Genomic DNA, 13,935 nt, shown 5'->3' with positions numbered 1-13,935 from the left:
TAATGCCTACGCATATGATGTAACATTTAGCTCTTCTTGTTAGCAAGAGTATAATTTGTCATATATTCATGTTTTTAGGTTGATGGAAGCACACTTCTAAAGTGCATGTTGACTTTTAAAAATCAAAAATAACACAGCAGCTCCTCTTAACTTTTTTAACTCTTAGCTTACCATGTCACTAATGTTTAGAAGACTCTTGGTGCGTCTCTTTGAGAAGCGCCACTTGTTTAGGAAGTTGTCTTTATTTCAGTTAAAAGATTTGCAATTGAGAGGCTGTGACCCAGTATTCCGTAGCTTATTGCAGAAATGTAGATTCTACCCTGATTTTGATTCAGCTCCACTGTAAACTGAAGTGACGGTTTTATTTCCCCTGTGAAGGGAAATGTAGCATTACATAGAAAAGTTTCGCAACTCTGGAAAACGCTTTGTTTTTTTTTTTTCCCTGCAAATCTATTGTTACTGCTCCTTCTACAACTTCAGAAAGGGGACTGCCCTGCTGTTTACAAAACACATGACACCAGCAGAAAGAAACACTTAAGCTGGTTGTCCCTCAAGGCTTCTGCTAATTATTGTCAAATTTACCTCCAAGTCTCCAAAGTAACAATTTTAGCTTGATCACCCAAGGAAACTTACCCACCTATTGTTTCTCTCTAAAGTCTGACTGCTGTATCTGTTAAGATAGTCTTCAAATATGATCTGCTTAAAAACTTCTTGAAGAGAAGCTGCTGGATGAGGGAGAGAAGGTCAGGTTGATGACATCACTGAGGAAAAGACTGCCACCCAGGCTCAGCAGGTATTTATTCTGTCTGGCTTGCAGGCTGCTCGACCAGAAGTGTGCTGACAGGCCAAACAGAACAACAGTCCCTCCAAGCTGGCCTAAGAAAATGCAGCCTCTTTGTCACTGATGGAGTAAGAGGGCAGGGGCTCAGATGATGGCAAGTGTCTTATGGCGCAGGGGATTGAAGTGACATTATTGCAATAGGAAAAGGATATAGGATCTTCACATCAAAATGCACAGAAAAGCATTATTCATTGTTTTCATTTCTTGCGGCATAATTTGTTTAAAATATGACTCAGTGCATTTTATCATAGTTAATATAAGGCTAAAAGAACTAGAAAGAACACTAAATTTAGATTAGATGTTACCTAGATGTTTTTTCATGTAATCTACTTTTCAAAGAGTGACAAAGAAGTTTTTTTTTTTTACTTCTGGAGAATGCAATGGGATGTTTATGCATGTTTGCCATTTCAGAGGTATTAGGACTCTTCACTATTTTTATGACTCTTCATTAGATATTGAGGTTATGTAAAGGATAAAGAAAAGTTTAGGGAAGATTTAAATGATGAACTCTAGTCAAGCAGAGCTTTCCTCTCCACTTCCTTCCTAAAAGCATGGTCAGCTGCAGAAGACCCATCAGGGCATCTCTGTACATCTTGAAGAGGAGAAATGGAGAGAGGAAGAGTCTTCATTCCTTTGTTATTTCATTTTAAGCTAAGAACAAAGGGCTAAATACAAACAAGAACAAATGGATTTAGTGTGAGCTGAAATCTCACAACTCTTATTCAGCTGGTTGTCTCCATACTTCACTGGAACTATTTTCATGATGAGGAGCTGAGGTCTTATTTTGTGATACTTGGAGAGTTATCTTTGGCTTGCTTTCATAGAAATTAGCAAGAAAAAATGTCCACTGAAACCTCGCACCTGTGCCAAAACTAACTTCCAGGATGTTCCATCTGAATCAGTCCAGCTGGAAAATCACCTCAAAACAGGATCTGACTGAAACTCTGAAGCCTTTATCTGACAGCAGTTTTCTTGAAATTTGTTTCAAACAAGACACTGAATCTGAACTTGATGAGATACAGAACATATTTTAGCAAATAAAATACTGGGTAATACACAATCCTATACAAACTAATGGATGCTCAGATAAAAAGAAATGCTTATGCAAAAATATTTCCTATAACATGTAATGCTTAGAAAACATCATTCACAGTTATGTTCATTTCCTAAACTTTTGATAATGTGGCCACCAATCTTTCTTTCCAAAGGTAATTCTTAGTTAAGTAAATTAGACATTACTGACAATTAGACATATTCAAATGCAAAGATGAAGAATTAAGCCCCTGTTATTCCTTAATTGAAAAGGCGAAGACTTCAGCATAAAAATAGTTCTTAAGGCTGAGCAAGTAGTAATGATACTGGGTATATCAAATGATCTAGGGGAAATAGATCCATCTTTTTTAATTCAGCACCTCTCTGTGGTTGTGTAGCTCGGAAAACAAGGAGAGGAAAGGGAATTATGTGTGATTTTAAGTCTGTTGGGAATTGCTATCCTCAGGCTGAGGTCTCAAAACCTACTAGGCTTCCAGAAAGTAACACTCTGAGCAGGATAGTACCAACCTGGAATGTACTCCATAAATGGCAGGTCGTCTTCACTACGAAAAGTGTATCAGTTTTGTAAAACAGCAACACCAAAGTCTCCAGCCTGTGTTGAAAAAAGGCTGTTGTAGCAATTTTTCTTGATGTAAACTAATAAAGAAAGAAGCACTTGGTGTTCAAAACTTTTACAGTCTCACTGATTACATTTTAGTTTCATTGGTGATCATCAAAGCAACCCATAAATTTAAGAGCTTGTGCAGCTCATGTTCAACAGACTGAACTCAGAGGGCTGAATTCTGAGTGCAAAACTGTTTCCACATTCTAACAAAGTACAGCCAATGCAACCCAACTGTGCAAACAATACTTAAAATCTTCAAAGATTTTGTTTCTGCATACAATGCCTGTAAAGGAACAAAAAAACAGGCAGGTTTTTCATGGAGACAGGTTCTGAATAGGACACATGCAATTTTAATGAGTTATTACATGAAGTACTAGCTCTTCTTTATGCTTCAAAGTTAACTTGTCAACTTATTCTCAAAATGACTCCTGTGATGTCCTGAATGTATCTCTGTCTGTGAGGAAATACTTTTAACTCAAGCAGTAGTAGCAAGTCCTAACAAAACATTAACAATGTTTTGTCAGAGGACAAAGGGTTCAAAATATGTTTTTCCAATGTTAGAGGCACCACAGCTTTTCTTCAGTGTAGCTACCACAGTCAAAATGCATGAAGAGCTGCCCTGTTTAGAGCAATGTGATTCAGTAACATAATTTTCCATTTTTTTAAACCCAGAAGTTTTTGTTTCTTTGTAAAGAAAGTGCTTCTGTAAAGAAAGTCTGTGCTCCTTCCATTTAATGGATGAGAACACAGAGTAGCCTCAACTGGGCTGCTGCCTCCTGTATGAAGCAGTGCAGGGAGCAGTGCAGGGAGCATGCACTGTCATCTAATTAATTTTCTATTAAAGGACATGTAGATACCAACCAGCAGCTGCACACAGGTCCTGCTTCCTTCCTCTCCTAGAAGCTAAGCTTTAAAAGCATGGCTGCAGAAAAAGAGGGACATTTCATTCTAGGTATGTCAGATTTCTCAAGGGGGCCAGAGCGACAGCAATGTTGTCCCTGAATGGGAAACTTTGTTCTTCCCACAGCCGCCGTACTGAAGGCTCTCTGCAGATTCAGGTAGGCTGTTCCCCCTCAACTCCCTGCTTTCAGAACTCTCCCCACACAGGAGGACAATAAACTCCTGTGTGCTCCCCACAGCGTTGCTACCCACACATCAAGAACTCCTGATCTATGGGCCTGATTAGGCGAGGCCGTGTGTCTGGTTTCGATGAGGCACAAGCTGCGGAATCCTCGGAAAAGCAGGCTTGAAACGGCGCTGAAGCCAGACCTGTTCCAGGGAGAGAGTCTGGTTTGAATTATGCTTCCTATTAGCGGTAGATTTAAAAATTAGGGAACTATGAGTAAATCTGGAACTTAACAAGGCTTAAAATAGGCCTGGGTCACAAATCTTGCTCACTTTGCGATGGGCTGGTCTTTGGTGCAACAACAAGGAGGTCTTTAAGAAAAAAGGTAAGTAGAAAAAAGACAGAGTGACTAGAGAGCGTGGGGGGCGGGAAACAATAATGGTAAGTTATTTCTTCTTATTTTATGTTCTGAAACTCAGGGAAAGCTCACACAAATGGTAAACATATGGAGTAAATTATCAGGAAAAGTGATCTCAAAACAAAGACTACAACAGAGTTCAAGTGACACCCCTGACTCATTTCTGGAACAGAAATGGATGGAGCCATAAAGTCAACACAAGAAAACAGGATTATGATTAACCTGAAAAAGGGCAAGCAAATTAGACTACAAGCCATTTTCCTGTTCTTTATGGCAGCTTCCCAAGACTGCACATCTGAAATGTGTAATTTAACATAAGCCAAAAGAGCTCTCCTTGCCAACCACAGAAAAATTAACCAAACATGCTCTTGCACCAGAAGAGTAGTAGGTATTTATACAAATAAAGAGGCAAGATCTGTTTACACACACATGCACCCAGATGTGTGTGCCTGTTTATTTTGAAATGAGATAACTAACATAAAAATCATTATGCAACATTGTACAGGTCAGTTAGTTGACTGCTCGAGTTTCAGTCAAGATGGCCATAAAATCAGGTAATAAAGCTGCAATGCTTTGAAAACCCAGATGTATTTTAAATTAGTTTTTCCATGTAATTAGAAGAGATGTGAAAGGTCAGGAGAACTATATAATCTAACACCATGTCTACACTGCAGACTTCAGTTGGCACAACTACATCAAGGAGAAGTACAAAACTGTTTTAATACCTAACTGATACAGCTGTACTGCCAGCTGTGCCACAAGTGTTAATATAATTACACTGGTATAAAGGTGAAATCTCATAAATAGAACTTCTCTTCTTTGCTGTTTTTTCTACACTGGTACGATACACAGATGTGCTAACCTGACTGCAGCTCTAACACAAACACTTTCTGTAGTAATAACACAGATAGAGCCAAAACCACCAAGGTCAAAGAAGCACATGTGAAGAGTTTACTTTGACTATTTCTACACTAAACATATTACATCACTGATGTGCTCTAAATATATACGACCAGGGATTTGCGGGAAGAATATATCAAAGCTGTCCCATAAGCAAAACTTCTAGAAAGTCAGCCCTTCAAGCAGCCCAGCTGTGTTGCCGGGGGACAGCATCCCTTCCTACCTCTGCCCACACATCTGTGCTAACAGATGCCAATACATACAGGCTTCTTCCCACTGCTTCACTTTCCATTTCTTATTTCACGGCATGCCTTGTGTGCGCATGTGGTTTCCTCCTCTCAACTTCTCTGGCTTGATCTCACCACCTGCAACCTTTGGGACATCAGCGCAGCTGTGGCACGAGGTCTGGATGCGATCTGCTAACCCAAGCCCTGACACGGGCAGTGAGGGCAGGTCTTCTGTCCCAAGCCCTGACACGGGCAGTGAGGGCAGGTCTTCTGTCCCAAGCCCTGACACTGCTAATGACGCCAGGCCGAGAGGGAAGAGCAGGACCCAGCAGGGCTTTGCTGAACGCCAGGGCCAACATCCTCTCCCTTATTCCCTCAGCAGCGTCATCCTGCCTGCCACCCGGCAAGCTAAGGCCAGCACTGGGCTCTGAATGGAGGCTGGAAAGATATTTAGAAAAGAGCCGGTCGAAAACGTGCGGCCTTCCCCAGCGCGCACCCTGCCCGGCAGGGAGAAGGGTGGGGCCGCCCGCCCTCCGCTTGGGAAGGGCCTGGCGCCGGGGCGGGGCAAGGAACGGACCAGTCAGAGCCCAAGCTCCGTGCCTTCCCACCCAGCAGCCCGGTTCTCCCGGGCCCGGGGCGGGGGCGAGCGGCGGACCGCGCTGGGCGCCATGTTTGATTCTGGCAAGAGGGGCGGCCCCTCAGGGCGCCCTCACGCGACATGGCTGCCGCGGCGGTCACGTGGCAGGCGGTCCCTCGCGGCGGGGCCGTTGCCAGGGGGACGCCCAGCACGCGGGGAAACCGCGGGACGGGGATCAGGCGCGTGCGCAGCGCGGTGGGACGGCGCGGGAGGGGAAAGCGGCGCGGAGCCCCGCCCCCTGGCGCGAAGCCCCGCCCCCTGGCTCGCGGCCGCGCCGTTGCGGCCGGGGGGGCGGGGCCGTCGCTTCCTGGCTGGCGGGGCCGGGCCGGGCCGGAGCCGTCGAGCCCCGGCCGCGGGGTGTCCCGGGCTGCCCCCGCGGCCCTCAGCATGCACGACGCGGTCGCCATCCCCGAGGAGGTCCGCAGCCTCCTCGCAGGTAAGGCCGGCCGCCGGCGGGGAGAGAGGGAGGGCTCCCGGGGGGCGGGCGGAGGGGAGGCCAAGGGGGGCGGGTCGGCGGGGGGTGTGACTGGCCGGGGCAGCCGGGGCGACCAGCCCCTTGTGCCGGAGTCCCGGCGGGGAGCTGGTCCGCGGTCGCGTCCAGTGTGTGGGCTGGGGGCTTCCCTCCTCGGCTGCAGTCCCCGTGCTGCAGTTCCTTCCTCCCGGCCGCCCTCCGGCGCGGTGCTGCCGGGCCCTTCCCCGCCGCCGCCCGGCGCACCCGCCGTCAGGAAGGAGACGGGTCTGGCTGCCGCTCCCGGCCGGGCCGTCGTGCCGCGGCTGACGGCTCGGAGTCCCCCGTCCGCCCCTGGGAAGGGACCCCGGGGTTTGGAAGCCTGTGTGGAGGAACGCGGCAGGCCCCGCAGCCCCGTGTCCCCGCGGGGTTCACAACTGCGGAACGATCGGGTGACAGCTTCTCGCTGTCAGGGCTTGTCTGGGCCCGGCGGCTGCGCCGGGCTGGTGTCACCGGCGCCGTTTCCCCCCCGCTAGCTGCAAAAAATCCCCGCGGCTTCCCCGCGAAACAGCTGAGGCTGAAGTATTCGGAGTGAATGAAGATGTTACGGAATTGCTGGCATGTTGTCATGTCAGTCAAATACATCTGACTGCCCACACTCCTATTGGAGCAAAGAGATGGGACGGTTTCTCACCATGGAAGGTTATCAGCAGCGGTGTCAGCAGAGACTTCAAAATACTAGTATTGTTTTTTGTGTTCAAGACTGATATTTTATTAATTTAAAATTATCCTTTATTTCTCATTAAAATAAATGGTTTCTTTCCAGTTCTTAGTCTTTTATCTTTATGGAGTAAACAATTTTTGCCATCCTGAAACAGTTTTAGTCTTGGTGGGAGTCTCTTTTGAGAACTTCTGTTTCTGCCACAGGAACTTGAGTAGCTCAGACTCAGACATTCATTACTTTTACTCAGACATTACCTATACTTTTAAAAATCCTCCCTCTGAGATCAAGTACTCGATGATATGGCAGGGTACCTGCTAGAATCTAGTGTAGCTCATCACCTTTGAAGACTGTTCTTTGTTTGATTATATGAGTTAATGCTTCAAACATATTTCTCTTACCAGATCTTCTCATCTTTAAAGCGCTCCTGCCAACTGTCTGAACTGTTTCCACAAGTACTGTTTATACGTACACTATTTGCAGATCATACCATCTCTATTAAAATCTGCATGGAATGTCACCAGAAAGAGAGGAGAACTTCCCAGGATTTCTTATGGTGTAGATTATTTAAAAACAAAACAAAAACGCCTTTGAGAGCCTTTCCAAACCAGTATTTTCTGTGTTATTACTGTTTGGGGAGCTTGTGATCAAATGATGTATATGTGCTTGTTTCAGACCTGTTTTCACTGGGTGAAGCTGATCTTGAAACTTTTCAGAGTTTTAAGTTCTTTTAGGATTTTTTTTGAGGGGTGGATTCATAAGGCAGATGGATCATTATAGATTATGATTTGGTTTTTTTGTCATAGCGTCTCATTTACACAACTTGTCCTTCTCATCCAGTCTGCCAGAAAGAGACAAACAAGTTTGTATTTTGAAGTGAAACTAAGAACACCTATTTTCCCTCACGGGGGATGTGTACATGGTTTTTTCAGGGTCCCTGGGATCAATGGCCTAAGTTCTGTACAGGTATATATATTGTACAGTGTGCACAGCTTCAGCTTTTCTGGAAGAAAACGAGATGGTTCCTTTAGTGCTCTCTACAGAATTGAAGTTAAGAGACTGGAATGATTTATCAATGATCTTTAAATCTTTGTTTTATTATTATGGTAGTGTAAGTGCTACATAATACATCTCTACAACAGTAATCTTTTCAACACACAATTTTGTTTTGAGACTCAATGCAATAATGAGCTTAACACTTGTTAATTTTATGATAGCATAATTGTGGAGTAAGCAGAAATCCATGAGTGTGGAGATGGGGTAGTGAGGAACAACAAATAGTTAGTAACTTTGAATTCATACTTGCAGAATTATCAAAGAGAAACCAATTAAGGATAATTATGATTATACAATGTAAGAATTCAAGAGCCTACTTCCTTATTTTAAAAGTACAGCATTACTTTTTACAGCTTCTGTATGTCAGCTTCTCCTTTCGGTTACCAGTCACTGAAGTTAGAAACTAGAGTAATTCAAACTGTGTGAGCAGTTCTTTCACTGATACGTTGAGGATCTTGTAATCTTTAATTATGTAGTCTCCTGCTTCTTTTTGCCCAAACTATTCATGTAATGAAGATGGATGGTAATGGAGGAAGGAAGGGAGCTCTATAATATCTTTACTATTCATTAAGCAACTCTTACACAATACAGACTGCAGTGAGTAGATATTAATTTCTGCATGCTATTCTTCCTGGGTGCTTTTTAATGTATTATTTTAATGGCTCACAAATATTGATTCAGCACCTCTTTGAGATGAGGGAATATTGTTTTCCCATTGGTGAAATTAGTGTAATAAACAAGATGTGATCTGGGGTCACAAAAAATAATCAATGGTGGAACAGAAGAGAATTTAAATTCACCTGCCTCTATGCTGTGCTCATTTTTCCAGAAACTAATGTGAGTTGGATGGCTGTATTCAGTGGCTGATATGAGTGCTGGGCACTTCTTCCTATCAGGTTCTGTTGAGAACATGCAGTTAATGTCTAGTAGCAAGCACCTTTTTTTAGCCCAATATTAACATAGTAGTGCGGCAGTGACAGATACAAAAATCACTTAAATATTGTGCTCTTCCTGATTTCCTCTGTCTTTTTGCCTACTATTTCCAACTTCTGCAACAAGTAGAGGAGGGATCATATGGATTTCCTTATCCCTGCCTAGCCTTGATTGATTGTTGGAGTACCATGCACCCACTATGCTGAACAAGTAGGGGTCCTACTGGAAAACACACTAAGTGCTCCTGTAGTTAAAACATGGTGATAATGGGAATAAACACACCAGGGGTTGAATTAAAGTTGCACAGGAAACTTTCTGACTGGTGAGTGCTTTACTTTGAAACTAAACAATATTATATCTTTAACACAAAAACAAATTCTGTCACACATGCTGGCAGGGTCATTATAGTTGCATGTCAGTGGCGCTGAAATGTTCCAGGCAGAAGCACAGCTTGAGCTCAGGGCTAAGTGCATTAGTTGGAAACAGGAGGAAGCTGTTTCTGTAAAGTTGAAGGGGAAAGGTCAGTGTGGCAATGGGCTTATTGCAGAGGATTGTTGGGATTTCACAATCCCATCCTCACTTCTCTGACCTGTTCAATTGCTGGAAGGAAAACACTGGAAAGAGAAACAAGGTCCTTTGGTCATGAGTTGAACTTCTGATTGGAGGAGAAAGTTTTGTTGCTCTTTTATCTAACTCTTTACACCTTGGAGGTGTGTGACAGTGTCTGTAGGTTCTTCGTTCCCTACCTGTGTCTCTATACCTTCTATATTATGCTTGAGATTTTGGAATGTAGTGAAGGAAGCCTTATCTTCTGTTGTGTTTGTATGTTCAGAATCTTTTTGTGGGTGCTTGGCAAAGTGGGATGTTACTTGGTGTTTTGGTTTGGTTTTGTTTGTTTGGTTTTTTTCCTTGCTGTCAATTTTTTATTGGTTATATAGACTGTTGGAACCCTGCTCATTTTTATTTTTCCTTATTCTTTGATGTACGCTCCAAGTTTTGGCTTGGCCACAGTTGAGAAGGATTTCAGAGGCTGCTTCCTCCCCAAAGGCATATTATTTCTGCTGTAATGTAAATCAGACTGGCTGCTTCAGTCATCTTGATTAGAAAAAAATATTCTTGAGGTTTTTCAGGTATAGTGATTTAGCTGAAGTTAAGAATTCTTTATTTTTAAAAAGCTTTTGATAGTATAATGATCATTAGATATATGTATTGCTTATATCTTTTCCCTCTTATCTTAAATTAACCTATGACTGTAGTAAGGGTCCTATTGTTTTTTTTTAAATTCAGTTTTCCTTCCATGGTTTGCAGTATTTCCAGTTTGGACCTTCTGTATTCGTATTTTAAAAGTTACAAAGATTTTTTGCTATGAAAAATGGAGTAAAAGTCTTTCTCAAGTTCATACGGAACTTTATGTCTAGTCTTAATATCATAGAATCATAGAATGGTTTGAGTTGGAAGGAACCTTAAAAATAATCTAATTCCAACTCCTGCCATAGGCAGGGACACCTGCCACTAGACCAGGTTGCTCAAAGCCCCATCCAGCCTGCCCTTGAATACTTCTAGAGATGAGGTATCCACAACCTGCCTGGGCAACCTATTCCAGTGTCACCACCCTCACACTAAAGCATTTCTTCCTTATGTCTAATCTAAATTTACCCTCTTCCAGCTTAAAACCATTACCCAGTGTCACTTGTACACTACACACCCTGGTAAAAAGTCCCTTTCCAGCTTTCCTGTAGGCCCTCTTCAGGTACTGGAAAGCTGCTTATTTTTGGGCACTACAGTAGTTATATTTACCCCTGATGTCCAAAAAATGAACCGTCCTTTTCAGACCTCCTTGTCAGTTGTTGCTGGATTTGCTCCTTACGTTCCTGTCCTAGGAAAAGCCACCTGGGTACAGTGTAGCTCTTCTTCACTGGCTGGTTCATTTTTAGAATATTGTTGTTTAAAACTTTACCTTTTGTTTCAAAGTATCATTTTCACATTTCCAAGGCTTTAATGAATGGTGGTTCTTGCTGAAGAATCCATCTTTATAAGATAAACCAGGGTGATTATTGTAGACATCTTCTAAGTAGACATGTATTTACAGCTTTGGTAATATATATGTATTTCAACAGTAATGGAATAAGAATAGAAAGTCAGGTGAAAAAATGCACAGAGACATTACTGGCAAGAAGTTACCCCCAGTGCTTTGAAACATAGTTCAATTGTCTCTGCCATAAATTTGAGAATAAGTGTCATACATGGGTGATAAAAATGGCATAGGCTATTTTTTATATACTCATTATTCACTTAGTTTGTCTTTTTCAATTAACGTGGAGTCTATCTTTCTCATCTGACTGGGTTTACGTTTCTTTCATAATCATATGTCAACAAACCACAATAGATGCAGCATAATGTGGCATCCAGCGTAAATCTTTAGGTTAATCCTTAACATTTTTTATTATAGTTCATTTGGAATCACTCTGTAACTTGATAATGATTTGTACTGCTGTGTTTTTTTTCATGATGTGCTTAATATGTTACAGCTTCATTTTTTCTCACCTCTTAAATGTATTGGATGCTCAACTACTCAGCCAATGAGATTAGACACATATATAGTCCTTGATTATAATTTTTCTTCTTGAACTTCTTAAAAAAGATGTTACTTCACTTGAGGAGTCTTAGCAGTTTGGGTTTACTTCTGCTTTCTAAATCACTAATGAAACTGTTGAGCCTCAGTGTTTTTCACAATACTCAGTTTGTATGTGGCAGTACAGCAAGATAGCCTTGCTTTTGGGGATTTCAGGTGCGGCAATTTCCAAAGGCAGTCCTTTCCAGGACTTTGTGCTAGAAGGAATGCTCACCTACTTGTTAGGCTGGATCAAGGTAGTATTTTTAGACATCTTTGAGTGTCAGTAACTTCTGTTTTACATCACGTGCTCTGTTTGTGTTGGTTTTCTTTAAAGAGAATTTAGCAAACTTTGGAGAAGGACTTATAAATATAGTTGGAAAGGAAGGGAGAGAGCAGAAGCAAAATCCTCAAGTACTTACTGATTTATGAGGACAGAAACTCACAGATACTCCTTGATAATTTGTCTTCAGACCTGTTCCCTATTAATGTATTGCATAAAAACTTTGTAATCAAATTATTTTATTTCTAATGCCAGCCCATGTAAAACTGAAGAATACATGGCAATCTGTTTAATGTTGGTCACCTTTGGCCAGTGTGTGTGCACACAAATGTGCTGAGCTTGCAGTTACCTTCCAAAATTTTCTGGCTTGGCTGCCCAGATTCTCTGGCTTGCCGCTGGTTTCTGGCTCTCTCAGTCCTTGAGGCAGAGGAGAGAGATGGGAGAAGCCTGGTGGCTGGAGGAATTGTTCTGCTGACCTACCATTCCTTTCCTGTGTGACTGGCAGTGCATCAACCAGGTGACACCAAGCAAGTGTCCCTTGTCATATGATGGAAGTGTGTCTGGTCTTGAAACAGGAGCCTGCATTCTTATCAGGTCATGGACAAAGCTGCGTGTGTGCACTGCCATGGGATGGGAAACACATCTATCTCATCACCAGTTTATAATTGTTCTCTGTCATTTAAATGGTATAAACTCATCAGGTCATGAAGTGACTTAACTTCTTGATAATGTGATGGACAACACTGTGGTTACCTGCTGGAAGAGGGGAGAAAGGAAGACCCCAGGCCTCAGTCTTTGAGTGCCTCTATGAGAGTCTGTTCAGCCCACCCTGACACAAAAATGAGGTAGTTCTTTCCTAAGGATATTTGTTTATTAAGTGCTACTTATAGTCATGATATTAAACCCTGTAAACAACAAAAGCGCTATGATTTGTTGTGATTAGCACTCTTTAGCACAGCACTTGCTTTGGGCTAAAAATTTACAATGTTCTTGAAAAAGCCCATCTGGGTAGTTTCAGACTTCATCAAAGAAAATAGTCCCAAAGATTTAAAACAATGAAAAACTTGCAGTGTTGTCTGTTTATAATCATGGCAATAAGGAGAACCACAAAATATTTTAACAAGGAAAAGCAAAATAAATCTTAGCTTTTTTCCTTATTAAAGGAATGTAGATGAAAATTAAATTAAAATGGCCTTTTAACTGTTGTATGAACTGCAGTTAAGCTTTGAACTGTATGAGGCAGTTGAAGTGGACAGAGCTGGACTGTGGTTTGATGTCCCTTCTGTAACTGACAGAGCAATTTCTGAGTGGATCATATCAATCAGATCTTTCAGTTTGGCAGCTATTTTTCATTGCTGGAGGCAAATAAATTCTCTGGGGTATGGTTCACACAAAGTTAAAATCAGGAGCTTTAAGAAACAGAGCAACAAACATGGGCATTCAAGCTATCAAGCAGTCTAACACATAAGCTTAAAAAATGTTAAGAGGTTTTGAATAGCTTTCCAAAGTTTCTCTTTGAAATGTTAGTGTTTTCAATAGAAACAGCTGCATCTCCGCAATGCGTGATACTAAAGAGCTGCTCAGTTTGTTAGGAACAAACAGCTTATGGAAATAGACAATTTGTTTTTTGTGCTGTGGGTAACTGAAGAGTTAGTGCTTTAAAATCAGAAATCTGTTCAAAGAGGTTTTCTTTTTGGCGTTTATATTTTATTCCTTTTTAAACTCCTCAGTGGACCAACTGCTACTGAAGCATGAAGAATCATGTCTACTACACTCAAGAGCTTGTGACTAGTACTTTACACTTTCCTCTGCTAATGTAATGCAATACCAAAAAGGAGAGATCAAGTTTTGGATTGTTCTGGTGAAGGAAAAGCAAGTAAGTTATGAGAATAGTGCTGAGAAATGGGTAAATTTTGCTGCTTCTGTTTGAAGTTCACTGTATGAGACTTGGATCTGTCATACTGACATCCTGAGTTCTGTTCTCATTCTAAGTTAAATCACTTTGGGGAATGTCAGCAAAATTATGTGAACATTCCCTTATATTAAGCCAGTGATGAAGCCTTTTCTAACAGCAGGAACTGCTCCTTCCGTAATCTTCTACAATGTGAAAGTACAGGTAGTGAAGAGATGATCATAA

The 13,935-nt window shown here is 42.1% G+C and overlaps 1 protein-coding gene across 2 annotated transcripts in view; it reads left to right on the top strand.

Moving 5' to 3' along the window:
* Positions 1 to 5,984: 5,984 nt before the first annotated feature.
* The window catches only part of SKAP2 (src kinase associated phosphoprotein 2), a 118,618-nt gene continuing 110,667 nt past the window's right edge, over positions 5,985 to 13,935 (top strand). The window contains exon 1 of one of the 2 annotated variants that reach the window (XM_051609990.1): positions 5,985 to 6,182. In XM_051609990.1, coding sequence (XP_051465950.1) covers positions 6,134 to 6,182 — 49 coding nt within the window. In that variant the 5' untranslated portion in view covers positions 5,985 to 6,133. The remainder of the gene's footprint in view (positions 6,183 to 13,935) is intronic. The other variant, XM_051609991.1, reaches the window with a different exon arrangement.

Source organism: Apus apus, chromosome 2, assembly GCF_020740795.1.
Source record: "Apus apus isolate bApuApu2 chromosome 2, bApuApu2.pri.cur, whole genome shotgun sequence".
Lineage (NCBI taxonomy): Eukaryota > Metazoa > Chordata > Aves > Apodiformes > Apodidae > Apus > Apus apus.
The sequence above is the reverse complement of the archived record's forward strand: the minus strand, read 5'-3'. Positions and strand labels throughout refer to the sequence as shown.